General features: G+C 50.0%; 1 protein-coding gene across 1 annotated transcript in view; it reads left to right on the forward strand.

The window, feature by feature from the left end:
• KATNIP (katanin interacting protein) overlaps positions 1 to 25,376 on the forward strand; it is a 180,817-nt gene that overhangs the window by 83,316 nt on the left and 72,125 nt on the right. Inside the window, exons 7-8 of the mRNA XM_044915093.1 lie at positions 9,289 to 9,556; positions 15,189 to 15,320. Coding sequence (XP_044771028.1) covers positions 9,289 to 9,556; positions 15,189 to 15,320 — 400 coding nt within the window. The remainder of the gene's footprint in view (positions 1 to 9,288; positions 9,557 to 15,188; positions 15,321 to 25,376) is intronic.

The raw sequence follows: 25,376 nt of genomic DNA on the forward strand, positions 1-25,376 counted from the left end.
TTTAAAAAAAAATTGTTTTGATTTGATTTTCTAGCACATCTTTTATCTGTTTCTGCTATTTAGTTTATCTTTTTAAAATGTCAATAAAATTAAAACTTTGGGGATATCTAGTTGTTTCTTTTTCATGGATGAAATGTCCTCTTTAATCTCTCCAGGGATATTAATTTTCCGTATTCTAAAGTCTTCCTCTGTTTGTTCTATTAACTCTCTTTTATTGGGTATTAGTTCTTTTGCTAATTAAATTTGGAGCCTATCTTTCAGGGTGTTGATTTTCCCCAGATGTTCTCATTCTTGGTTGTGTGCTCATCTTTGTATTTGACAATCCCACGCCCTCTGACCATTCTGTTTGATGTAACATGACCCTGGTGATTGTGCAGTTGGGGTACAACATGCTGTGTACCTTAGGTATGGGAGCTTCTGCCTACCTTGGGGACGGTGACGTCCTGGGGCATTGCCCTGCCTTTCTGCCCCAGCGCCCACCGTCTGGGCCTGTGAGTGAGCCCCTCTACGCTTAATACACTGGGGAGGGGCCAGCAGCTCTAAAAGCAGCTTCACAGTGAATGCCCCAGGGCTTCCTCTCTCTCCATCTTGACTTTGAACTCCTCAACTACGTACCACTCCTTCTGTGGAAAATCTTACTGCCCATGTTTGGGTCTGAAGTTTCCTTTGCTTTTAGTTATTCATAGATGGGATCTCTGCTCTCTGTCTTTCAGGCGTTCCTCAAAATTTCTAGTTGGCTGGTGGCATTAATTGTTGCTTATCCCCTCATCCCTATCCAATTTCCCACAGCCAGCCCCTGCTCTGGGCAGGCTCGGGTGAGGCACGAGAGGCACGCTGATGCCGAGATGCTTGCCAAGGGCCTCACAGGCCATGGAAGCGGGCAGGCAGCCCCCAGGGCCTTCTGCTTCCAGGGCCCCTGCCCCCCTCTGACTTCACTCCGCTCCCTAAGACAAGGATAAATTTTTTTTTCTTCATGATGATGGACGTTTGAGACTGAGCTGCCAAGGTACTTCATAAATAAATTTAGCTTGGAATGAAAATTAGTACAAGACAAGGCAAGGGTGAATGGGGCAATAGGAAAGTATCAAAAACTAACAATATCACACATGTATTTGAAGCACATAATGTATGACTCAGATTTTCCTAGCCATACTTCTATCAGAATTGGTGGAGGGGGGCGCCTGGGTGGCTCAGTTGATTGGGCGACTGCCTTCAGCTCAGGTCATGATCCTGGAGTCCTGGGATCGAGTCCCGCATCAGGCTCCCTGTTCAGCAGGGAGTCTGCTTCTCCCTCTGACCCTCCCCGCCTCATGCTCTCTCTCTCTCTCATTCTCTCTCTCTCAAATAAATGGATAAAGTCTTTAAAAAAAAAAAAAAAGAATTGGTGGAGGGGAATGTGACTTCAAAAATACACAGCGTGGACCTAATGTTAGGGCTCAAGTCGCTTTATTCTGGGAAGTTTGTGATCCAGGAGCCACCAGGTCTGAGGCATGGACAAGCCCTAGGTTTGGGTTCTTGAAGCTTGTTGCACTTGTCATTTCTATTAGAATGGCCATCTTTGTTGCCATATTAGAAATTCCATGAGAACAGACACTCTGTCTGCCTGGTTCATTCCTCTATCCCTAATAGCAGTCAGACCTACTTCTCAGGACAAACACACTCAACAACAAATATTGGTTGAATAAATGAGCAAATGAAAAGAAAAAACAAATTAGTCAATTAACCCCTCAATGCAGGGTAAAAATCCTTTCTGGACGAGGCAGATTAATATACATGTGCAAAATGGCTCATGGAAGGCAATAGGAGTGAGAGGGAATTATTTCAACCAACGGTGCATTCCAAACCCCAATTTTATAAGATTTCCAACCAAATGAGAGATTTTACTGGGGATCTTACTGGGGAGCAGGGGGGCTGGCTGCAGGTCAGTGACCTCCACCCCAGAGATCGCTGCTTCCTCTTAAGGACTGTCAGAGTCTCCGTTGTGGCTTCGTGGTCAAAACATCTGATCTTCTCAGGCAAAATCAGTACGATCTGCGACATAAAGAAGAATATGCTGTCATCTGAATCTGAAATGTTCTGTGAAAGCAATCGGGGAACACTGATTCATAACTATTACCTCATTGCAGCCCTTCAGCAACCTTGTCAGGTCTCCAGGGCACATTAGAGGGGGTTGGAGGGCAGGGCGGGGGGCGTCTTTGGCCCAGAGACTTGCTTGAGGACCCAGGGCGCCTGGAGTCAGGCCCAGAACACAGGCGCAGAACTTAGACCCAGCCGTTGCCCTTTCTGAGTGTAGTCAGAGGTTTCATGCTTCTTCCACTAACACTTAGCACACACTCATTAACACGTTTACTGGCCTCAAGGCAGCTTTATGTCAAAAGCTCTTACAGGCAGCTTTCATCAATCCCGTGCAAACCGATGGACAGTCACCGAGCGCTTGACTTTTGTCCCGCCTAGCGCCCACTTGCTTCCGACGCATTGGCGCCAGGCAGGGAATAAACACGGGCACGTGGTGAGGAGCCTGGACTTTGGAGTCAGTCATTCGTCCAAACTGGCTCTGCCGTTGCTAGCTGCGTGACCTTGTGCGTGTCCTTAGGTGCCCTGAGCCTATAAGACACGGACACCCACCGGGATGGTGGGAGGCTGCATTGAGATAAGATGCGTGGAGAGGTTACTAAGCTCGGTGCCCCATATGTAGCAAAGCTTTGTAATTGGTAGCTTGTGCTGTTGTGGATGTGATATTGTTACTATTATTGTAAACATTTCGTGTTTTCATGGCCCCCAGTTCCGTCTCTCCCTAGCCCAGCAGGAGACAGATCAGGCCTGTAAGGCACTAATCAGCTGACCCTCAAACCCCTGCTGCCTTTTAGCAGGTGGTCCGAGCATCTGTTCCTCCCTCCACCTCCTCCCTGGCTCTCCAGTGAGGGGGGCCGATTTGTTCTCCACCTGCCTGGCCTCTGAGCAGAAGGCTTTCTGTTGCAAGGGCATGAGCCTAACATTTTATTTTATTTTTTTAGAAGATTTTATTTATTTATTTGTTAGAGAGAGAGAGAGAGCACAAGCCGCAGGAGCAGGAGAGGGAGAAGCAGGCTCCCTGCTGAGCAAGGAGCCCGATGATGCGGGGCTCGATCCCAGGACCCTGGGATCATGACCTGAGCTGAAGGCAGACGCTTAACCGACTGAGCCACCCAGGCGTCCCAGAACTTAACATTTTAAACACTGAACACTGAAAGCACATATGGCCAGGTTGTAAAGCAAAGCTCTAAAGTTAGTTTTCACAGAGAAATTTCTGGATGACAGCTTCAGAGCAACCAGTAGATCCCCCTGCATGGTATCCCTTTGAAGCATGGGCAGGTTGGCTTCCAAAGCGACCAGTCCAAGGTCCTCATCCTTCCAGATGGAAAGGTTTTGAACTTCTTCCTCAAGAGAATGTGGCTCCTTCCTCCATCTCCCCTTTGCCCCAGGAACAGATGGTTTTAGATCACATAGGAATTATAAGAGCATAGGTTCCTAAAGTTTGCTCAGCCAGCGTGAGCAAATGTATTATTGTCCTTTTTAAAGAAGATACCAGTCGTGCAGAATCTGGGCTTCTTTTTCTTGTGTGTTTTGTCAATACAATTATGGCTTTGAAATTTGCGTTAACGTAACAGAAGCAAAAGCAAATGGAAACAGGAGGAATTATTGAAATTCAGATTTTTTGTTTATCACAAGAGGAGTTTTTAAAAAGATCTCATCGGTTTAATAAATTATGGAAAAAAAATTACAAGGTCAGAGTTGCCATGTTTCAACACTGTGTGTTTCCACCGAAGATGGATTTGAATGGAAATGGAAAATGAGGCCAGGGGTGTACCCATGCTGCCTGCCCTCTTCTGGCTTTTGTTAGCTAAACTAAGGGCTTCGGTGGAGAACATTGCATTCCGGCCTGTAACCCAAGTGTGTACGATTGTCTTGTATTTATTTGGTCTCTAAGTGGCTTCTGCGTTTACCATCAGACCTTTTACCATAGCTTCTCCAAGTCTGTGCTCTTTATTTTGACCTCACCCTTCATTGCTTAGATTTTGTTCTGGGAGCTTTTTTCCGGAGAAGGTCTCAGGGCTGCTGGATTCCCTGAGTTTCTTCCCATTAGAATTGGTGCCCTGTTATTTGTAAGTCTGGACCACTTGACTGGATACACAAAGTCAGACAGACTCAGTGTGGGGTGTGGCTGCTTGCTGCTTTCTGAGTCATCCTTCTGGGGGGATGAGATGAGTCCCAGGGACGGAGATCAGTTACTTTTCAGATAGCTAGCTGTCCGGGCCCCTGTACCCCACTGTCCTTCCCACTCCTGTGAGGAATTTACTTATTTGCAGGAGTCAGGGACAGGATTTAAACAAAAATGTAAATGTATCATTTTTCCTAATTATAAAATTGGAAACATGCTTATCATTAAAAAAATAGTAAGTAAAACAATGGAGAAAAGAAAGTTCTCCTCGTGCAGCCCCCAGAGAGAACACTGTTAATAGTTGGTAACTATTTTTCCAGACTTTTCATGTAGATATCTGCATACATGCACAGAGACTAATTTTTTAAATTGGACTTATTCTACATGTACATTCTTCGACTGGCTTGTTTTGCTTAGATGTGTATCTCGCTACCTTTCTGAGTAAGTGCACAAGATCTACCTTGTTTTCTCCATGAGGGCCCCTTGAGGCTCCGTCGATGCCTGCTCAGTGAGCATTTAACCCACCTCTTCTTGTTGCACATTTGGAACATTCTCGATTTTCAGTGATCCCTCAGCGATCTGCATATATTAAGACTGAAGGACAAATTCTCAGAGGGACTTGGTCAAAGAGTGTATACACTGTTCATTTCTAGTCAGTCATTCGTCATCACTGCCTCCCAGATGCATCTCCAGAGGCACCCCCTGTCCCCCCTTCTGCTGCCCCCTCCACCTTGCCTCCCCCCCCACTGTAGCTGCACCCCTGTGCCCTGTCTCCACCCTGGCCCTGCCTCTCGAAATTCACTCGGGATCCCAGAGCCATAGCGACCTTTCAAACCACAAGTCACATAACAGTGTGCCTTTGCTTAGCACCCTTCAGAGGCCTCTTGTGGCCACATAAACAAAATCCAGACTCTGCCTCGGGGCCTCTAAAGCCCTGCTGTGACCCCTCCCTGCTCCCCGCCCTCCCTCCTCTGGTGCACACTGCCCTCTTGCCATGGCTGCCTCCTGGCCTTTGCCTCTGCTCTTCTTCCTGCCTGACATGCTCGTGCCCCAGACACTCATCCGGTGGTTGTTCATCAGCCAGCTTTCCCTGACCAGCTTCCAACAGGGGCTTCTCAGCCCACTCACCCTCTGTGCATCATCCAGGCTGGCTCTTTCCTTCACAGTCCTGGCCACAGCAGAAATGCCCCTGTTTCTTTTTCTTTTTTTTTTTTTTTTTAAAGATTTTATTTATTTATTTGACAGAGAGAGACACAGAGAGAGCAGGAACACAAGCAGGGGGAGTAGGAGAGGGAGAAGCAGGCTTCCCGCCGAGCAGGGAGCCCGATGCGGGACTCGATCCCAGGACCCTGGGATCATGACCCGAGCCGAAGGCAGACGCCCAACAACTGAGCCACCCAGGCGCCCCTCCCCCCCGTTTCTTTTTCTTTATGCCCCGATTATCTGAGGCTTCGCCATCTCACTGCCCACCATTACCCCAGCCCTTAGCACGCCTGCGTGCCTGAATAAATTAGTGATGGCAGCCATCACCTCATCCCCTCCTCCCCCAATGGTTGGACCATCACGGAATGCAAAGGAGTTTTCTTTTACGCGTGGACAACCTAGAAGGAGTAGGGAGCAGTGGCCGAGGGTCACCTGTCACTATTCTGACACTTCATCACGATGACAAGTCAGACCAGCTCAAAAGCTGTAGGCACTCCAATCTGGGGGGGGCCCCAAAACTCCAGTCACTGAAACTGTGGGGTTGCAACGTGGCAGAGGGGACAAAGAGGCTGGAGGGAGTCTGTTCAGGTGACCATGGGGTCAAGCATCCACTCTGTTGTTGGTGGCTCCACTCTGCTGTAGACATCAGCAGGGATGACCATGGGCCCTGGGACTGACCGGGATTTCCTGGACAGTGACCACAGTCTCCCAGCAAGGAATCGCCCAACTAGTGGTAACCGAAAGCATCTCCAAGTCATTGCCAAATGTCCCCTGGGAGGCGAACTCATCCCAGGTCAGAGCACTACTTTAATAAAACAATTCCGTCAGGCAGGGGTGTGTTAACCCATTTTTTTTGGGTGCCAAAGACAGATCAGAGGACTTAAGTAACTTGCAAAGGGGTCACCCCAATGATGCCGCCACCTCCAAGGCACGTGGGTGCTGTCCCCCCCTGCTTCCAGCCACCACCTGATCCCTGGCACAGTTTCATCATTTGGCAGATACTTGGCATGCAGCTTCCATGTGCCCAGCAGCGTTCTGTTCACTCGGTCAGTGTCACTGATACTTGGCATAGGCAGGATGGGAGGGAAAGAGCTGGAAGAGACAGTGTCCCCTTGCTGCTGTGACAACCTACAACTGAGTGGCTTCTCGGTCAGAAATCCAAGTTCAGGGGCACCCGGGTGGCCCAGTCAGTGAAGCGACTGTCTTCGGCTCGGGTCGTGATCCCGGGGTCCTGGGATCGAGCCCCGCATCGGGCTCCCTGCTCCGTGGAGAGCCTGCTTCTCCCTCTGCTTGTGCTCTCTCTCTCTCTCTCTCTCTCTCTGACAAATAAATAAATAAAATCTTAAAAAGAAAGAAAGAAGGAAAGCCAAGTTCAGTTCCACTCGTCTAAAATCAAGATGTCAGCAGCCCTGTGTTCCTTAGGAAGGCTCCAAAGGAGAATCCATCTTTTCTTTTCCACCTTCTAGAAGCTGCTCTCATTCCTTGGCTTGTGGCTCTTTCCTCCTTCAAAACCAGCAGTGTAGCATCTCTTCTCCTCCCTGACCTCTGCTTCCGGTTTTATATCTTCTCTCTCTGACTCCCGTCTTCCTGCCTCCCTCTTACAAGGACTCTGGTGATCACATTAGGCCCTCTTGGATAATCCAAGCTAATCTCTCCCATCTCAAGATCCTTAATCACATCCGCAAAGACCCTTTGGCACGTACAGTAACATTCATAGGTCCTAGGGTTTAGAACGTGGCTATTTTTGGGGGCCATTCATTCCACCGACAGCAATCTGCCCTCCGCTCCCAAAGATCCATGTCCATCCCACATATAAAACACGTCTATTCCATCCCAAGCTTCCCCATATCTCAACCCGTTACGATATTAAGTCCAGAATATCATCTGTATCTCACCTGCTCAAAACTTCCAAATCTTATCATCTGCATCATCTGAATTAGGTCTGGGTAGGACTCCAGGTAGAACCCCTCTGAGAGCAAAAGCCTCTCCATCTGCGGGCTCGTGAAACTAGAAGACAAGTTATCTGCTCCCAAGTACAATGGTGGGTCAGGCCCAGGGTCACGATGACAGACATTCCCATTACATCAGGGACAAAATGAAAGGAAAAGGGAGACACCAAACCCAAGCAGTTTTGAAATCCCAACTGGGTAAAGCCCATTGGGTTTCAAGGCCTTGGAGTAATCCTCTGTGGCAGGGCTCCGGCCTCTGGGCCCACGGCCCCACCCTTGGAGCCATCCTTCCTCTCTCATGGAGGGTGGCACGTGATCGCAGCCGAGTACCATCCTGCTTCCTGAGTGTAGAATTTGGGGAGGACGACAGCCTTCTTTTATTTTGTCCTTCCTCTCTCCTTTCTGGTGCAAGCAGGCAACTTTTGACATCCTCAAAAATCACGTGGTCTCCTACGTACACCTCTTGGATTCCCTCCATTAGACAAGAGGTTCCTTCTCGGATCTTTCCTGGATAATCTTATCTCTGTGCCTGGCGTCTGCTGGGATGTCGAAGAGGATCCATGAGTCCCAGGTCTAGTGTCTTCAGAGAACCCTCCATGTGGTTGAATTCTCTAAACTTTGGATCCTTCTCAAGTACTAGCAAAAGTTGTCCAGCCACGCCTCGGGTTTCTCTCCAGAGCACGCTCTTCTGAGCGCAAATCTCTGCTTGTTAGCATCTTTTGCGACTGGATCAGCCGAGCGTTTCCCAAATCATCAGATCTCAGTTCCAAGTTCCATTTATCACAGAACGATAGGCACAGCCCAGCTAAGCTCCTGCCACTATATCATGGGATCCCCTCTCTAGTTTCCATAACATGTTCCTTGTTTCCTGAGCCCCCACAGGCCAACACCTATGGTATCCATATTTCTACCATCAGGTCTTTTTTAGGACGATTTATCTAGAATGATCAAAGTATTGTAGTGCCTCTCCGCTCTTCATGAGCTGTCACTGATTCACAAGGTCCAGGGGTTAGGACACGGACAGCACGGCAACTGTCAAGTTTACTGGTCAACCACCAATATCAAGCAAGTGATATTGATTGCTTCTCATTTTCTCAGAGCTGTGTTAGGCAGCACGAGCTGTGGGAGAAGTATAGCTAGGCTGACCAAACACACTGGCTTGCCCAGGTAGTCCAGTTGGCATTTTCTTGTCCCAGGGTAAGCAGACTAGTGCCCATTTTCCCTTTTAAAAGTGTCCTGGCTTCAGTGATTAATTTTCTGGTCACTCCAAGTGTAGATCTTAATGCCTGTCCTTCAGATTGTAAATCTATCTCATGGAGATGAAACACAGATTGAAAAAAAATTATCAAGCAGCTCTGGTTAAGTGCTAAATCTTATGACATCTTAGGTGCTTCTAAACATCCTTCGATACATAGGACAGCTTCCCCCCACAACTATCTGCCAGTCATTGTACCATCTGGAATTTCAAGGGCATTTGGAGGCCTTTGGGATTTCATATTCAGAGTGGGGTCCCTGGACCAGCAGCATTAACATCACCTTGTTAGAAGTGTGCATTGTCAAGCCTTGTCCAGGACCCCCTGAATCAGAAACTCTGGGTGGTGGGACCCCATGATCTGTTTAAACGAGCCCCCAGACCAAAACATCTGTAACACACAGATGCGCACACACACACACACACACACACACACACACTCTTAGTGACATCCCAGTTGTGTGGCCACAGTTCATACTATAAATACCGCTCTGCTAGAGAGTTGCTCCTTTGTCCCTGTCTTTGTTTTCTCGTCTTCAAAGCGATGACAACCCCATGTGTTGAGGTGATCTTGGTAAATGTTCGTTTGCCGGGAATAGTTCCTTGGTTCTAATGATCTATTTTCAGAGGAGTTTTTCTCAAAGTAACATATTTCATTTTTTGCTTCTCTTCCTGACTTTTGGCAGGAGCTAAGAAAAAGCCTGGAACTTAGTGTAAATCTACAGAGGAAACAAAGAGATTGTTCCAGTGATGAGTATGACTCTATCGAAGAAGAGGTACTCTCTGAGCCCGAGCCCGAGGAGCAGGTGCCGGTGGGCCACCCCAGAGAGGACCCCCCTCTTTGCAGTGGGGACTCCGTGCAGAAGGATGTTCCTGAGGACCAGGAGATGAAAGGGCACCCTCCCCAGGGCCCAGACCCCCTCGTGGTGCTGGAATTTAACCCATCTTCCAAGAGTGAGTCCTGTCTTATGTGGGCATGTCTTTGCCTTTGGTGTGTCTGGGTCTAAGAACAGGACTTGAATTTCTAGCAGTGCTTGGGGTTCAGCTTTGGGGAGACCGTCCCACAGGCCAGGGAGATATGTCAGGTCTCTGCTGATTGTGAGAAGCCAAGGCTTCCAAAGACCTACAGATGACCCGGAAATTTCAGATGGTAGGTGTCTGGTGGATGGTTTGGGGGGTCTATCCTGTGCCTTGTAGGATGTGTAGCAGGATCTGCATGCCAACTGGCTAATACATCTGGCTTAAGCAAAAGGGACTATATTGGCTTGGATAACTGAGGAACTGTCAAGGACTCTCCCCTCCCCTCCTTCCCCCTTCCCTTCTCCTTCCCTTCTCTCTTATCTCTGCCTTCCTTTGTCTTGGTACAAGACATTGGTACAAGACCCATTCACAGGTGGGCTCTCCACATACAGACACAGAATTGAGACATTGGCTTTATGCCTCCATCAGAAAGTGGATTTTTCTTCCTCAAAGCTCCAGCAAAGGTCCCAGGCCTGGCTCTTGAACCCACACTGGGTCACATCTCAGAACTTGTCACTGTGGCTCTGATTGACATGGTCCAGCCCATAAGGCTCTGAGTGTGGTTATTGACGCCCAAACCACGTGGACTGATAGTAGTTTCCAAAGGAAAAATCGAGGTGAATCTGAAGAAGGAGGAAAGCGTGCTGGGCAGGCAGAAATAGCAGCTGTCCGCCAGAGGAGGTTTTCCAGAAAAGACCCTGGAAAGGAGAGTAAAGAAAGCAATTGAGGAGGGGCAGGGAGGGGCCAACCTGCCACAGTCCCCATGCCCAGTCCTGGGTTGGCTTGGTCTCTGCCTGCCTTTCCCTCTCCGTTCCAAGCACATCCTCCTCAAAGAGGCATGTGCCATACTTTCTGAACCAAATATCGAGGCCAACCAGCTGGGAAGCATGACTGAGCCCAAGGGAAGAGAAATGAGGGAATGTCTGAAATCAGGCTGAGTGTATTAGTCTGCTCAGGCTGTGTAACAAAGTACCACAGACTAGGGGGGGGGGCTTCAACAGCAATGGAAATATATTTCCTTCTAGTTCCAGAGGCTGCAAGTCCAAGGTCGGGGTGTTAGCAGGTTGTTTTCTTCTTGGGCCTCTCTCCGTGGCTTGTCCCTGGGTGTCTTCCATCTGTGTGGGTCTGTGTGTCCTAATCTCCTCTTCTCACAAGGACACCTGGCAGACTGGATTAGTGCCCACCCTAATTGACTCCTTTTACCCTAATTACCTCTTTAGAGACCCTGTCTCCAAATACAGTCACATTCTGAGGTACTGGGGATTAGACTTGAACATACGAATTTGGGGGAAAGGGGGTGGGGCGGGATATAATAACAGGCAGCCCTGGAAACTGCACACCTGGTGGTCAATGCCCCCAGAGAAGAGAACATTTGTCCCTCAGACGTGCTCGCGCTGTGTTCTCTCGCCTTCAAACCTTCACTTGGGCTGTTCCCTCTGTCCAGGTGCCCACATCTCCTCTCCTCTCCACTCTGAACCCTGAAACCTGGCTCCCTGCTTTCCCCTCAAGACTCAGCTTAGGGGCGGCTTCCTGCAAGAAGCCTCCTTTGCCCTCCCAGCTCAGCCAGGTGGGTTGGTACCTCCTCTGCACCCAGAGCATCATCATGGCACTGGTCTTGCCATGGATTCTGGTTGTCTTGCTCCCCCTCTGGCCTGTGAGCTCTGCCAGGGCCCAGAACCGTGCTGAATAAATAATAATAAATAAATAATAACAATTGCCAACATTTACTGAATTCTTACTAACATGTACCAAGCGCTACTCCGAGGGCTTAGCATCTATCATCCTTACCACAACACCAAGGCAAGCCCTGTCAAACGTCCTTGCTTCATAGCTGGGGACCCCGGGGAACAGAGAGGGCAGATAACTTGCCCAAGGTCACACAGCTAGGGAGGGGCAGAGTGGGATTGAATTTGCCAGGAGTCTGAGCCCAGAGCCTGGGCCCTTAATCACTAAGCTGAGTACATAAACCAGATCAAGTTACAAAGCAGTGGCTGGGCTTTGAGGAACCAGTGAGTAACGCCACCCCACTCTGTCTTCCCTCCTAATTGAAACAAATGAGAGATGGACTTGGGGATCTGATAGGAGAGCAAATGTTCGCCTTTCCAACTGAGAAGAGCCAGCTTGCTGGCTACTCGGTGCTGCCCCTCTGAACTAGGCAGACCCCCGGCCCCAGATGCTGGCCAAGCTGGGCCACTGATCGCATCAGTGTGGTGGCAGATGGCCTTGTGCCCTGAGGGCAACCCCGCCGAGGAGGAAGGGGAGTGGCTGGATTGCGCTTTGATGGCTTCCTGCCACCAGCCTCCCCAACCTCCCCACCTCCCGTCACATCCCCTGTGTCCTCCCTGTGAGTGAGGGCCAGTGCGTGAGTGACACAAAGAAGGGCAGAAGGTAATGCAAGGAGGGGCGCCTGGGTGGCTCAGTGGGTTAAACATCTGACTCTTGATTTCAGCTCAGGTCATGATCTCAGGGTCGTGAGATCGAACCCCAAGTCAGGCTCCATGCTGGGTGTGGAGCCTGCTTAAGATTCTCTCCCTTCCCCCTGCTCCCCCCCCCCACCGCTCATGTGCATGCTCTCTCTCTCTCTCTCTCTCTCTCCATCGCTCACTTGCTTGCTCAAAAAAAAGGAATTCAGGGAGGAGGAGGGAATGGTACCGCCAAGAGTCTTAAATATCGTGAAGACTATAAAACAGGACACTGGTTGGGGGACGGGGCTCAGAGAAGGACCCTGTGAGCTAGAGTGGTCAGAGAAGCCTTCTCAGGAGCTGATGGTGAAGCTGGGACAGGAATGAAGAAGAAGCAGCTGTGGGAACAGCATCCCAGGGGCAGGGAGTAGCAAGCGCAAAGGGCTCGAAGAGGGAGCGAGCTTGGTGTAGGTAGGGACAGGGAAAGGGCCAGTGTGGCTGGAGCCAAGTGAGCATGTGGGGAGTGTGGTACATGGTGAGGCTGGTAGGTGATTCCAGGCCACTTTCCATGAAGACTCAAGGGTTCTAGGCTAGCAGCAAGGGTCTGGATCCTTTGGTGCCCTAGAAAATATCCTTGTGTAGACTTGCAAACAAGGAGGGCCATCTTATGCAGAGGAGGGGGAGGTAGATGCAGAGAAGGTGGTTTAGGGCAGGGCTCCAGGTCAGGCGGGCCTGGTCAAATCTCAACTCTGGGACTTCAGACAAAGAGCTTGAAACTCAGAGCCCTACTCTATAATAGTATGTATTAGTTTTCTGTTGCTGCTATAACAAATGATGACTAACTCGGTGACTTAAAACAGCATACATTTATTATCTTACGGTTCTGCAGGCCAGAGGTGGGACACGAGGCTCACTGGGCTAAACTCAGAGTGTCAGCAGGGCTGTGATCCTTCTGGAGGCTCTAGAGGAAAATTTCTCTCACCTTTTCCAGCTTCTAGAGGTTTCCCCATTCCTTGGCTCACGGCCCCTCCCTCCACCTTCAGAGCCAGCAACCTTGGGCCTCTCTGCGCCTTTCTCCCAGAGTCCCCTCTCCCTCTGGCCCTCCTTCTGCCTCCCTCTTGCCTCTGCACATGCGTGGGTGTGTTTTATTTCGGTCAAGTACACCTGTTGTATTTTACCATTTTCACCATTGTTTAAGAGCGCTGCTTGGTGTTACTAAGTACAGTCACGCCACTGTGTAACCATCACAATAATCCATCTCCAAAACTTCCTCATCATCCCAAACTGAAACTCTGACCCTCTTCCACTTTTAAGGACCTTTGTGGATTACACTGGATCCACTGGGATAATCCAAGATAATCTCCCTGGTTTAAGGTTAGCTGATGAGCAGTGGGGATTCCCCGCTGCCTTGTGACTTTGTGGTAGGCAGTCTTTGGGCGGGCCATTATTCAGCCTCCCACTTGCCCCCTGGGATGGCTGGGGAGGTGACTGAGACGGGGTGGGCCAGGGACCTGAGCCAGCGCCGGAGCGCTCCGGAGGTCAAACCCCGTCGGTGCTGGTTGTCACTCTTTGTAGCAGCAGCAGATTTTCAGCACGTAGGGAGCCAGTCTTGTGGTCATTTGCCCCCCTCCATTCTCTGTCTTGTCCCATTGGACATAGCGGGTCCTGGATGTCATCCCTTGGGTCCTGCATTTCAGGCCAGCCAGGGAGCAGCTGCTTCAGGAAGTATATAGAGAAACACACGCACGTCCTTTGTAAAGCCAAGAGGGGATGGTGGAGAGGTTGGTGCAAGTCTGACCCCACACAAGCCCCCAGCCTCCGTCCTGAGCTCCCAAGAATCCCACAGAGCCCTGGATTCTGGGACTCCCTCTCCTCTGGGCCCCCCAGAGGCCCCCAGGATTGCTCTGCTGGAAGTCCTTTCCCATTGCTCTCCCAGCAGGTGGCTCCTGGGGTTGCTGCCTTGCCGGCCGGGAGGTCTACACGCAGTGACCTTCACCGTTCTCCCCGCCTGCAGAGTCCATTCTGCTTAGCCACCCCAGCCTCGCTGCCAGCAGGGCTGCTCTTCAGCCTGGCGGTCCTGAGCGTGTCCCCCTCCTGCTCTTAAACCTGTGCTGGCCAGAGCCCTCGCGCCATTTTCCCTGTGCTTGAGCCATTTGCAAACCTTCTCAAGTCACATTTTTTTTTGCCACCTCCACAAACCTCCTGTGCTATTTCTTGGCTCTTGTTTAAACAAACACCTTTCTTTTTTTTTTCTCCCTCTCTCTCAATTTCTCTCCCCACTGCCCTTCCTTTCTCTTTCTTTTCTTTAATAATTCTAAGATTGTTCTAAGCAATACTGTCCGTGAAGTCAAGGGTTCGATGGGCCGGTTACATGTTTTTCCATGCACATTCGGTTATGTAACTGCTTAAAAACCATTTGCCCACACGGCATCTAGCGTCATCTCCCGTTCCACCCGTGGTCCAGGCACCCCACTTCGGGAGATGTCGACTCAACAGCATAGCCTGCGGGCCCTTCACTGTCTGGCTCCAGTCACCCCCTCGGGTCCCAGCCGCTCACCTGCCACATAACCTTCCAGCTGTCAAGCCTTCGTACATGCTGTTCCCTGTGTCTGGAATGCCTCACCTTGGTGCCTCTGGTAACATCCTGGTCACCTGTAAGGGCCCTCCACACTGTCTCCTGCACTCCCACCAGCTACATCCTTCAGGCTGCATGCTCCTCCATGCCCCTGGTACTGGAACCTTCTTCCGTCTCAGCCCTCCCCTCTTAGCCCTTCCACCATCTTTTCCTCAGCTAGGCTGTGAATGCCTCAGGGGCAGCAAGTGTTTTACCCTACTCTTTCCACCCCAGGATGTCCTTGGTGGCACATTATTTTATGTACCACACTGCCAATTAAACCCAGAACCTCAGCAATGGAAGACTCCACCCTGCTCAGAAATGTTAACATCTGAAAACCTGTACATATCGTAGACTATTTCATTTGTTTGCCAAAGTGTGCTGCATTATTCACATCTCTGATCCCAAACTAGCATGGTGCCTGGCACGAGTAGGGGTTCAACAAATATTTGTTGAATGAATAAGTGAACGAACCAACAGATACCTAAGCAGCATGCCCCAAATTTGCTGGCGTTCCGTGTCTGACATCTAAACCCTTGTTTTCCTACAGGTAATAAAAAGGAAAGGAATTTGTCTGCTAAGCGGAAGGACAACGCTGAGGTTTTCATTCCCAGCAGACCCGAACTGAACTTGAACCCCCAGTCCTCTGCTGTGTTCCCAGACCAGGAGAAGGTGTGCTCAAGTAAGAGTTCTGGCGGCCCCTGAGCAGGGCTGGGGCTGGGTCCCTCCCAGTGGGATGCCGTGATGGAGGAGTCCTTGCTTGTTACCCTCTTCGTCAAGGCCTAAGCTCACCTTTCACAAATGTATTGTTAGTCAAGGTCTCCAGAGAAACAGAACCAATAGAAGTGTGTGTGTGTGTGTGTGTGTGTAATTCCAGTCTACAGGATGGATCAGCAGGTTGGAGACCCAGAAAGAGCCAGTGTTCCAGTACGAAGGCCATACACACTGGAAGGGCCAATGTTGCAGAGGAAGTCCAGAGGTAGTCTTCTGGAGAATTCTCTTATTGAGAGAGGGTCAGTCTTTTTGTTCTATTCAGTCCTTCAACTGATTGGATGAGGTCCACCCACATTCCAGATGGTAATCTGCTTTATTCGCCAATGAAAATGTTAATCTCATCCAAATACACCTCTTGGAAACACCCAGAATAGTGTTTAACCAAATATCTGGGCTCCCTGTGGCCCAGTCAAATGGACACATGATATCAACCATCACGGTGCCTTTCTTTTTCTTTTTTTTTTTTTTAAAGATTTTATTTATTTATTTGAGAGAGAGAGAATGAGAGACAGAGAGCATGAGAGGGAGGAGAGTCAGAGGGAGAAGCAGACTCCCCGCCGAGCAGGGAGCCCGATGCGGGACTCGATCCCGGGACTCCAGGATCATGACCTGAGCCGAAGGCAGTCACTTAACCAACTGAGCCACCCAGGCGCCCCTCACGGTGCCTTTCTCATACTGCAACCAAGATCTGGTTATAATTGAAAACCTATTTTAGTTTTGGTTTTACTTTTTAATTTTGTTTTTACTCTTAAATTAATTTGTTTACTTAATATGGATAATGTTGCATGCAAATGGTACTACATTCTAAAAGTACAAGAGTTGATGGTGAAGTCGGTCTGTTGCTCTTCTAATGAAACGAGACGTTACGTTGATTACTTACCGTGAGCCGGCCACCGCTGTCAGCTTTTAGTCCTCTCACTTATAAGTAAATGATAATCCTTATACATAGCCTTTGAGGTAGGTCCAGGGATTGTCCCCATTTCACAGATGAGGAGCTGCGGTCCAGAGCAGGTGACTCACGTGGCTGGAAAGTGGCCGATGTAGGCCCCAAACCCTGGTGGAGAGACTCCATGCTGTGTCCTGATCAGCAGACTACATGCACTGGAGGCTGTCGGTGAATCCTTGCAGCCTCAGGCCCTGGGTCAGATCCAGGGGCAGAGTGTGCCTGGGGAAGCCACTTGCTTCTGGGTTTGCCCCCCCAAAACAAAGCACCTCAGAGAGTTCAAGGCATCCTGCTATCCCAAGAATTTGGAAGCCTGGGGTGTCCTGGGCAAATATCCAGCCCCAGCCAGCCAGCCTTGTTAGACAAGCAGTCCGTCGGAGCCAGGGGCCCTGACCTCTGTGGCTGGCATCCCACCCATGTCTCCTGGGAGCTGGAGGGACTGAGGCCTGGGCTCAAAGGCAGATGGAAGGAGAAGTAGCAGAATCAGCCATCATTTACCGAGCACTAGCTCTAGCTGTGTAAACGTTGTCTCTGGAATCCCCCAGCCTCCCCCGGGCTCCGAGGTAAGGATTTGAGAACGAGTCCTTTATTTGGGAGGCGGTCCCTGGTTAGCAGCAGCAAAGAAATTTATCACCAAGCAAGTTCATGGGCAAGCGGAGCGCCTCCTGGCTGGGGTGTTCTGGGGGCCGGTGCTGAGCACAAGTGTGTGTCCTCTGCTCCCCACCCCAGGGCAAGGGAACTAGGCTCTTCCATACCCCTCCCTGGTGCCAGTGGAGCCCAGAGCCAGAGCTGCGGGCAGAGGTTTGGCTGACGGGCTGTGGGCAGGGCAGCACCCGGGCATTATCTGATTAATTCTTACCACAACCCAAACTCCAGCTGAAGGAAAGGACACACGAATTTTAGGTAGCAAGTGATTTTATTTTATTTTTTTTTAAGATTATTTATTTGAGAGAGAGAGAGAGAGCAGAGTGTTCAAGAACACAAGTGGAGGGGGAGGGACGGAGGGAGCAGGAGAAGCAGGCTCCGCTCTGAGCAGGGAACCCGATGCCGGGCTCAATCCCAGGATCATGACCTGAGCCAAAGCAGATGCTTAATCGACTGAGCCACCCAGGGGCCCTAGGTAGCAAGTGATTTTTAAAAAGTGCCTTTAAGGGAAAGAGTCCGAATTAACCCACGTAACTTAAAAGTTTAGGTGGTAGGATCTTAGGCACAGCTGGATCCAGTGATTAAAATCAGCAGTCTTCCTCTGCCCATCTCCCACTCCAACAGTCTCTGTGCCCTTTGTTCTTAAGCGGGCTCTTAGGGGTGGGGGGACGGGCACCCGTGGCCCTGGGCTTGCAGCCCCCAGCCCAGCCGCCCTGGCAGAAAGCAAGCCTGACCACCTGCTGTAAGTCCTGCCCGTGCACCTACTAGCTCTGTGAGCTCAGGCAAGTTACTTAACCTCTCTGGGCCTCATTCGTCCATCTGCCCAGCAGGGATAAGAACGATACCCTCATCCGAGGGGTGCTATCAGGATAAAAGGGCTGGAGAGAGGATCACTTGGCTCAGAGCAGGTGCTCGGCTGGGTCAGCTGGCACCGTCCGCACCAATTCCAGCAAAGCCTCGGAGCTGCTGTTATTCCCGGCTTAAGTCAGGGGTGCTTCCGGGAAGGAGACAGGGGTGCTGTCAGCAGAGACAGTGGGCGCCAGGCAGCAAAATCCAGGAGATCCCTGTGGATACCGCTGCCCCCTTCTCCCATTTCACAGATGAGGAAACCAAGGTTGAGGACATGGAAGTTACCCGCCGAGAGTTAACAGGCAGGACGGCGAAGCCAGGATTCACACCCAGGCTCCAAGGCCCACGCTCTGGGGTGCCGGGCCCGGCTGCTTCCCCGCAGGGCTGGCTGGTCACAGAGGCGGCTTTGGAGGCACCGGGGCGGGGGTGCTGGCCCTGACAAGCCTGGTGGTGACTCGGGCAGTGTTACGGCGCGGGTTTTCAGTCCAGTATGGGGAGCCCTGGGGTAGGGGGGTGGGAGATTGGGGGAGCCATTGGGGCCGGCAGTGAGCATCCTGGGGATGTGGCCTGGCCCATGGGCAGGGCCAGCCGGGGAGGCTGGGCCACAGGATCCTGGCCCGGGGCTGCAGTCAGGGCATGCCCCAGTCCAGCCCAGTCCAGTCCTGGATGCTGTTCCAGGCAAGGCAACAGGTCATTTGCTGTCTCCTCTGACCTCACCTGCTCTGGGCCTCAGCTTCTCATCTGTGACATGGGGACAATCCCTGGACCTACCTTAAAGGCTATGTATAAGAATTATCATGGAGCACCTACCATGTGCTGGCCCTGGTCCAGGCTCTGGTGATCCAGTGAGCAGTACACTGTTCCTCGTCTCTTGGTGTTTATATTTCAGTGGGCAGGGATAGATAACAAATACGAAGATGGGGTGGTGACACCTACCCCCAAGACAGCAACGGGGTACTGCCTGGGCAGTGTGCTTAAAGGAGGCCTCCCTGAGGAGGGGCGACATGAGCTCAGACCTGGTGAGGTCAAAGGTCCCGTTTGCAGAGGGAAAAGCCTATGCAAAGGCCCTGAGGTAGGAAAGAGCTGCTCAGTTGGCTCAAGAACCAGAAAGAAAGCTGGAGGCCAGAGCATAGCTGCTGAGGGGAGGGCAGCTGAGATAGGGTCACAGAGGTGAGCAGAGGTCGCCATGACCTACTTTACATTGGAACAAGGTCCCTCTGGCTGCCACGTGGAATGTGGCCTGTCGGGAGCCATGGTGGATGTGGGTGACCAGGGAAGAGCCCGTTGCAGAATGCAGAAGGTGGTAACTCGGTCTCTGAGTTTTACCAGTGGCTGGATTCCTGATAGCAGTCGGGCTTGGTGATGAGACTAGTTGTGACTTATCCTGAACGGCCAGGGGCAAGAAGCTGGGCAATGGGGAGCCCACCATGATAGGGCAGGAGAGTCAAAGAGACTCAGCAATGACGGGGGATCCCTGGCTTGTCACTTGTCTGGGGCAGGCCCTGAATCTGTGCCACTAGCGAAGGAGACCCAAGCAAGCCAGGTGCCTGGAGCTGGGGTGTGTCCAGACAGGTCATGTTCAGTGCTAAGCCCACTGCAGGGAGAGTGGGGTCTGATCTGTGGCCTGCTGCAGCGGGGAGTAACCTGGACATGCAACCAGACAGACAGAGCCTGCGGTTGGTGGAGTTGTCTGCATCCACCAACACGAAAAGCCAAAATCCGGTAGATAGAGCTAGGACCAAACTGGTTCCTGGGACTTGTTGGCAAAAGCCAGAGCCTGGAAAGTCACCCGCATGGAGCCCGAGGAAGGTAGATGTAGGAAGGGAATCACTGTGGAAGTGATATGTCGACAAGGGCATGTCAAAGTCACAGCAGCTGATAGGGTTCGAGATGTCATGTATGTAAAAAGATAATTAAAGATATAGTCTATGGGGTAAAGAGTAAGTTGTAAGATGTCAGAAAAACCTGGTGAATTTTGGATCCATCCGCTTTGGTCGGAAGAAGCCGGAAGGAGAGAGAGAGAAGGGTCCAGCGGACAAGATGAAGGCCGGGTCAACTCTCAGAGCCCCAACAGCAAGTGGAGAGTGCAGGTGGCAATCCCGGGTGGTGGTGTTTCTTCAACACCCAAACCAGCTCCACTAACCGCTGCTCGGTATATACTGCTGGTGTTCACCCTTCATGAAAAAATTAAAAAGCGTTTCCAGAAAGTTCCTCCAAAACGAGTTATTGAAAGAAATGAAACCCAGAGTAGTGTGCAGGAAGCCTTCCAGAGCCCCTGGTAGAGTGGGAGCAGGACTGTGGTGATCAAGCAACCTTCCCAGCCATCCCACTGGGCTCACTGGGACTTCCCTCCTTCATGTGCGTGCCACGATCACCAGAGTTTCCATGTCTGGGTAATAAAATGAAGAGCCCGCACTTACAAAGCACTGACCCAAAAAAGCTGTGTTTTATACCACACACGTAATCTTGCATTTAATCATCTAAACCACTCCATGCACTAGACACTGCCATTAGCAACAACCATAATACCGAGGAAACCAAGGCACAGAGAGGTTGAGGAATCTCCCCAAAGTCACACAGCCAGTGAGTGGTGAAAGCAGTGTTTGAAAACCTGACTGCAGAGTCTTTTCTTAACCACCCCACTGAGTGCGTTGTCCCTCAGGTGCCAACTAAAATGCTATTTGCTTATTACCTATCCACATCAGCCCGGTCCTAATCAAAAACATGCCTAAAAATCAGAGCTGAGTCACTTGCAATATTTTTTCTAATGCTCATTGGTGTAAATATATAACTGTTAATATTTTAAAAGTTAAGCCGTGTATCAACTAAAATTGTTTTGAATACTGTATTAGTTTCCTAAGGCTGCTATAACAAAGTACCACAATCTGATTGGGTCAAACAACAGAAATTTATTGCCTCACAGTTCTGGAAGCTAGAAGTCTAAGACCAAGGTGTCATGTTCCTTCTGAAGGCTCTAGAGAAGTATTTGTACCAGGCTTCTCTCCCAGCTTCTGGTAGTTCCTTGACTTGTAGCAACTGACTCCAACCTTCACATGGTGCTCTCCTGTCTGCACATCTGTCTGTGTGTCCAAATTTCCCCTTTGTATAAGGACACCCTATTAGATGTCATATGAGATGAAGGCCCACGCTAATGACCTCATCTTAACCCCATCATCTGCAAATACCCTATTTCTAAATAAGTGCACACTGACAGAGCCTAGGGGTTAGGACTTCAGCTTCTTTTATGGGTCACAATTCAACCCATAACACATACCTTCGTGGACAACATTTTGCAAAGTAGAGCTTAGTTAATTTATAATCGGCCATTCTCCAGAAAGTTCCGGCATGTTCTAACAGATTACATGCAGCATGTGGTATGAGACTGACAAATACATGAGGAAATGAGAGTGAAGAGAAGACTAGAGGACAAAAAATAGGAGGAAGCCAGGGGGTGAACAAACGGGTACATGGGGGAGTTCAGTAGTGACTCTGAGCTTCCTGGCCACCCTGGCAGGGGGGAACATGCATTCATATAAAAAAAATGCATGTCATTGGGTCCCTCTGATAAAAATCAGATTGCCAGCTATCCCTAGTTCTTGGTTCTTAGAGCAATTTGTCCCATCAGCTCCCCTCAAGAGGACACCGTCTGAGGTCCTGGAATCTTCATTTTGAACATTTTGTATTGCTCTCAAATATTCTTGGCCCCTACATAAGCTAAATTTGAAGAAAGTTGGAAACCATGGCATCGTCACCACCCTTGTACTGGGACTATGGTGGAACCACTTTTCACACAGGGATTAGGTTCTAAAGGTCAGAAAAAGTGCAGGCAGTGGCCAAAGAAACCTTTGGAAATCCCTCAAACTGATGATGAAGGGCAGCATATATGTGTAGATACGGCTCTGCATAGACCACGCCATACAGACCTATCATCTTTATTTTATTTTTTTTTAAAGATTTTATTTATTTATTTGACAGAGAGATAGACAGAAGAGTACAAGCAGAGGGAGTGGCAGAGGGAGAGGGAGAAGCAGGCTCTGCACTGAGCAGGGAACCTGATGCGGGACTTGATCCCAGGACCCTGAGATCATGACCTGAGCCGAAGGCAGACGCTTAACCATCTGAGCCACCCAGGCGCCCTGGACCTATCATCTTTAGTAAGCCCCAGAGCATCGTCTCTCCAGGGCAGGAACAATCCCAGCTTCTTGGCCAAGCACCAGATGAAGCAGGTGGCTTCATTTTGGGTCTGGGCTGCAATGAAAATGTGTGTTTTTAGACATTGGCATTATGCTAAGGGCACTGGATGTTCACACCCCCAGAGGCATGAGGAACCTGACACTTCCCGAGAAGACAGTGGAATCAAATCAGCTCACCCTTTCCAGGCAAAATCTGGACTGCTTACATGCTTTATATTTGTAGGGGGCTGTGTTTTGAGAGGCATGCGCAAATGAGCCTCTTTATATCTTCCCAGTGAATGGAACCTTTTATCACCACATTGTCTCCTGTTCAGTCTAGTGATGCTCCCTTTGCCCTAAAGCCCACCAGCTTTTTTTTCTGGTCACTGTTTACATGGTGTGTCTTCCTTTGTCCTTTTGCTTTCAAACTTTCTCCTTACTTACGTTGAGGTTTGTCTCTCGTAAGCGGCATGTAATTGGATTTTATTTTTATCCTCTAACAATCTACGTGTTTTAATGGGCGCATTTAGTCCATTTACATTTAATGTAATTGCTGATATACTTGAGTTTAAATCTACTATTGTATCGTTTGCTTTTTATTGGTTCTGCCTGTTTTATGTTCCTCTTTCTCTCCTTTGTTGCCCTCTTTTGAACTGATTACTTTCCGTTGTTCCTCTTTTCCCTTTCTATTAGCTTGTTAGCTATACATCCTTTTATTATTCTTTCAGTCACTACCCAAGATTGCAACACACATTCTTGACTTATTTGAGTCTACTTTAAATTAGCAAGTTTACCACTTCCCATTCAGTGCAGAAAGACCATTCTGCCAAAGTCCAGAGTCTTATAACATAGTTAATCAGTGTTCGTTATTAATAGCAAGTGACAGAAGTCCAAACTGGCTGAAGCAACAAAGGAAAACATATTGTTCCCAGACCCGGGAAGTCCAGGACTATAGATTTGGTCTCAGGCATGGTGGGATCTAGGTGCCCAGATGATATCACCAGTTTCTTCATCACTTAACTCTAGTCTTCTCTAGTCCAGCAGGTCTCAAACTTGGAATGTGCATCAGAATTGTTTGCAAAGCAAATGAAAACACAGATTTTTGGCCACAGCCCCAGTTCCTAATTCAGTGCATCTAGAACGGAGCCTAAGTATTTTAATCACCTAACAAGTTCCGATGATGCCGATGTTGCTGGCCCAGGGACCACACGTTGAGAACCACATCTCTAGCCTCAGACATGGCCCACAGATGGCCCCCAGGGGCTCTAGGCTCTCTTACTGGCTTAGCAACCCTAGGGAAAGGGACTGCTTCTTTCCTAATAATTTCAGCAGAGCCCAAGAACCAGCTCTCGCCTGAACGGATCTCTAATCTCCGTGGTCAGGGAGAGGCAGTTCTCTCCTTGCCCCAGGCTGGGCCAGGAGTGGGGTCAGATCTGTCCAAACTCTGTAGCCTGAGAAGAGTGGGGAAGGGCCAGTGCCCTGAAGGAAAACATGGGTGCTGTGCAGGTGGACGCTGCTACAGCGAAGTCAGAAGCAACTGTTATTCAGCTCATAAATTAAGCAGGCTGGACATGTTGCTACAGATTCTCCAGAGACAGGATCAAAGGACCGTCCTATGCAAAAGGGAAGAGTGGAGACATTTAGTCACGGTGCCGTGGGGAGCCCTGATTGCCTTCCTTGAAAATCATATGCATTCCTGGGCTGAAGAGCCAGCGGCAAAAAGATGAGTATTAGAGTTACAGACAGCACCTGCCCACCAAGAGACCCAGAGAAGCTCTCGAGACGAGAAAACACAGGCCTTGATGAGCCGTGTGTATCAGCTATTTACAGCTGCCTAACAAGCCGCCCCAAAATGCAGTGGCTTGAAACAGCAACCCTTTTACTTGCGCTCAGGAGTCGGCAGGTGGGCTGGGTGGCTCCGCCATGAGCTGGCCTGGGTGGTCTCAGATGGCCAGTCACTCACATGACTGGCAGGCCACTTGGCCCTCAGACCTCGGCTGGGATGACCATCTCTGTTCCACGTGGTCTCACTAGCCAGCACATGGTGGTCTCGGGGTAGCAAGAGAGGACACACCCCAATGTGTAAGTGCTTTTTAAAGACTCTGCTTGGTCATGCTCATCCGATGACCTGTTGGCCAAAGAAAGGCACCAGGCCAAGCCCAGTCAGAGAGACAGACTCCACCCCTTGCATCACGGTGCAGAAGCAGCACACCTCGAGGTGGGAGGGGAGGAATGAGTAGACACTTGTCATGGTCTCTTACACCATGGGGAGCGTGCGGCCTGAGGAGGCTGCACTGTGGTGAAATGCATGGATGTCTGCAGTACTCGGGTAGACCATTGTCCCGGGCGCAGCCCCCTACCTGCCCACCTGCCAGTTGTATGTTAGAGGTGAGTGTGGGCATCTCAGGACAAAACAGGGCTAAGGCAGCTGTTTCCCTGGGCCTTTTGCCGCACAAATTAGTGCACAGTTTCCAGGCTGATGGGCACCCGGCCACAGCGAGTGGGGGTGCGCTCTGGAACCCGGAGGGCTTATAACCCATCTGACGGGGGCACCGCTACCCAGCTCCAGCCTATGATTGCCACATGGGAATGCCAGTCAGGGGTTACCAGATTGTATGATTTTTCAGGAGACCCCAGGAATTCCAATTTTCAGGTGGATTTCCTCTTTAAAAAAAAAAAAAAAAAGAGCTTGCTAGCTATTTGCAATTTGAAAAAAAAGTAAAAGTCACACAACACACATCTGCAGCTGGATTTGGCCTGTGGGCCGCTGGCTTACCATCTTCACCATAAACCCATGAACACGTGTTGTTCTCAGATGTAATATCTACCCTTTCAGTGGATTCCCAGGTGACCTCAGAGGCCGCACACGTGTGGTAAGGGGTTATTTTGCTGAGACTCTGAATGTGAGCTTTTTCGAGTCCCAGCTAGCAGGTGGGAACAAGTCACCTAGCCGGTGAGCCGACCGGCAGCCCCACATCTTCCTCTCCTCTCTTCTCCTGTGACGTGTGTCGTATCCACGGCAAATCTCCCGTGTTGATATGCTCTTTGTTTCTCTGGGAGAGAGAGCCAAGGCAAGTTTTGGCAAGGCAAAGAGCAAGTGAAGTTAACGGAAGAGGGATGGTTTTCTACCAGAAAAGAGCAGTGTGGGAGAAATTAAAATGTGCAGTTTGGTTCTTGCTGGTGGCACAAATTTATTGTGTGAATAAATCTGCCATTCTCTAAGTGTATGACGAAAATAAATCCACCCTCATGTGGTGGTCGGGCTGGTGCAAAACGGGCTTGCCCAAGTGAGCAATGAGAGCATCAAAACGAGTTAAAAGGTGGTTGCCTCATGTGTCGTGAGGAAATGCACAGT

The sequence above is a fragment of the Neomonachus schauinslandi genome, chromosome 5 (genome assembly GCF_002201575.2).
Source record: "Neomonachus schauinslandi chromosome 5, ASM220157v2, whole genome shotgun sequence".
Lineage (NCBI taxonomy): Eukaryota > Metazoa > Chordata > Mammalia > Carnivora > Phocidae > Neomonachus > Neomonachus schauinslandi.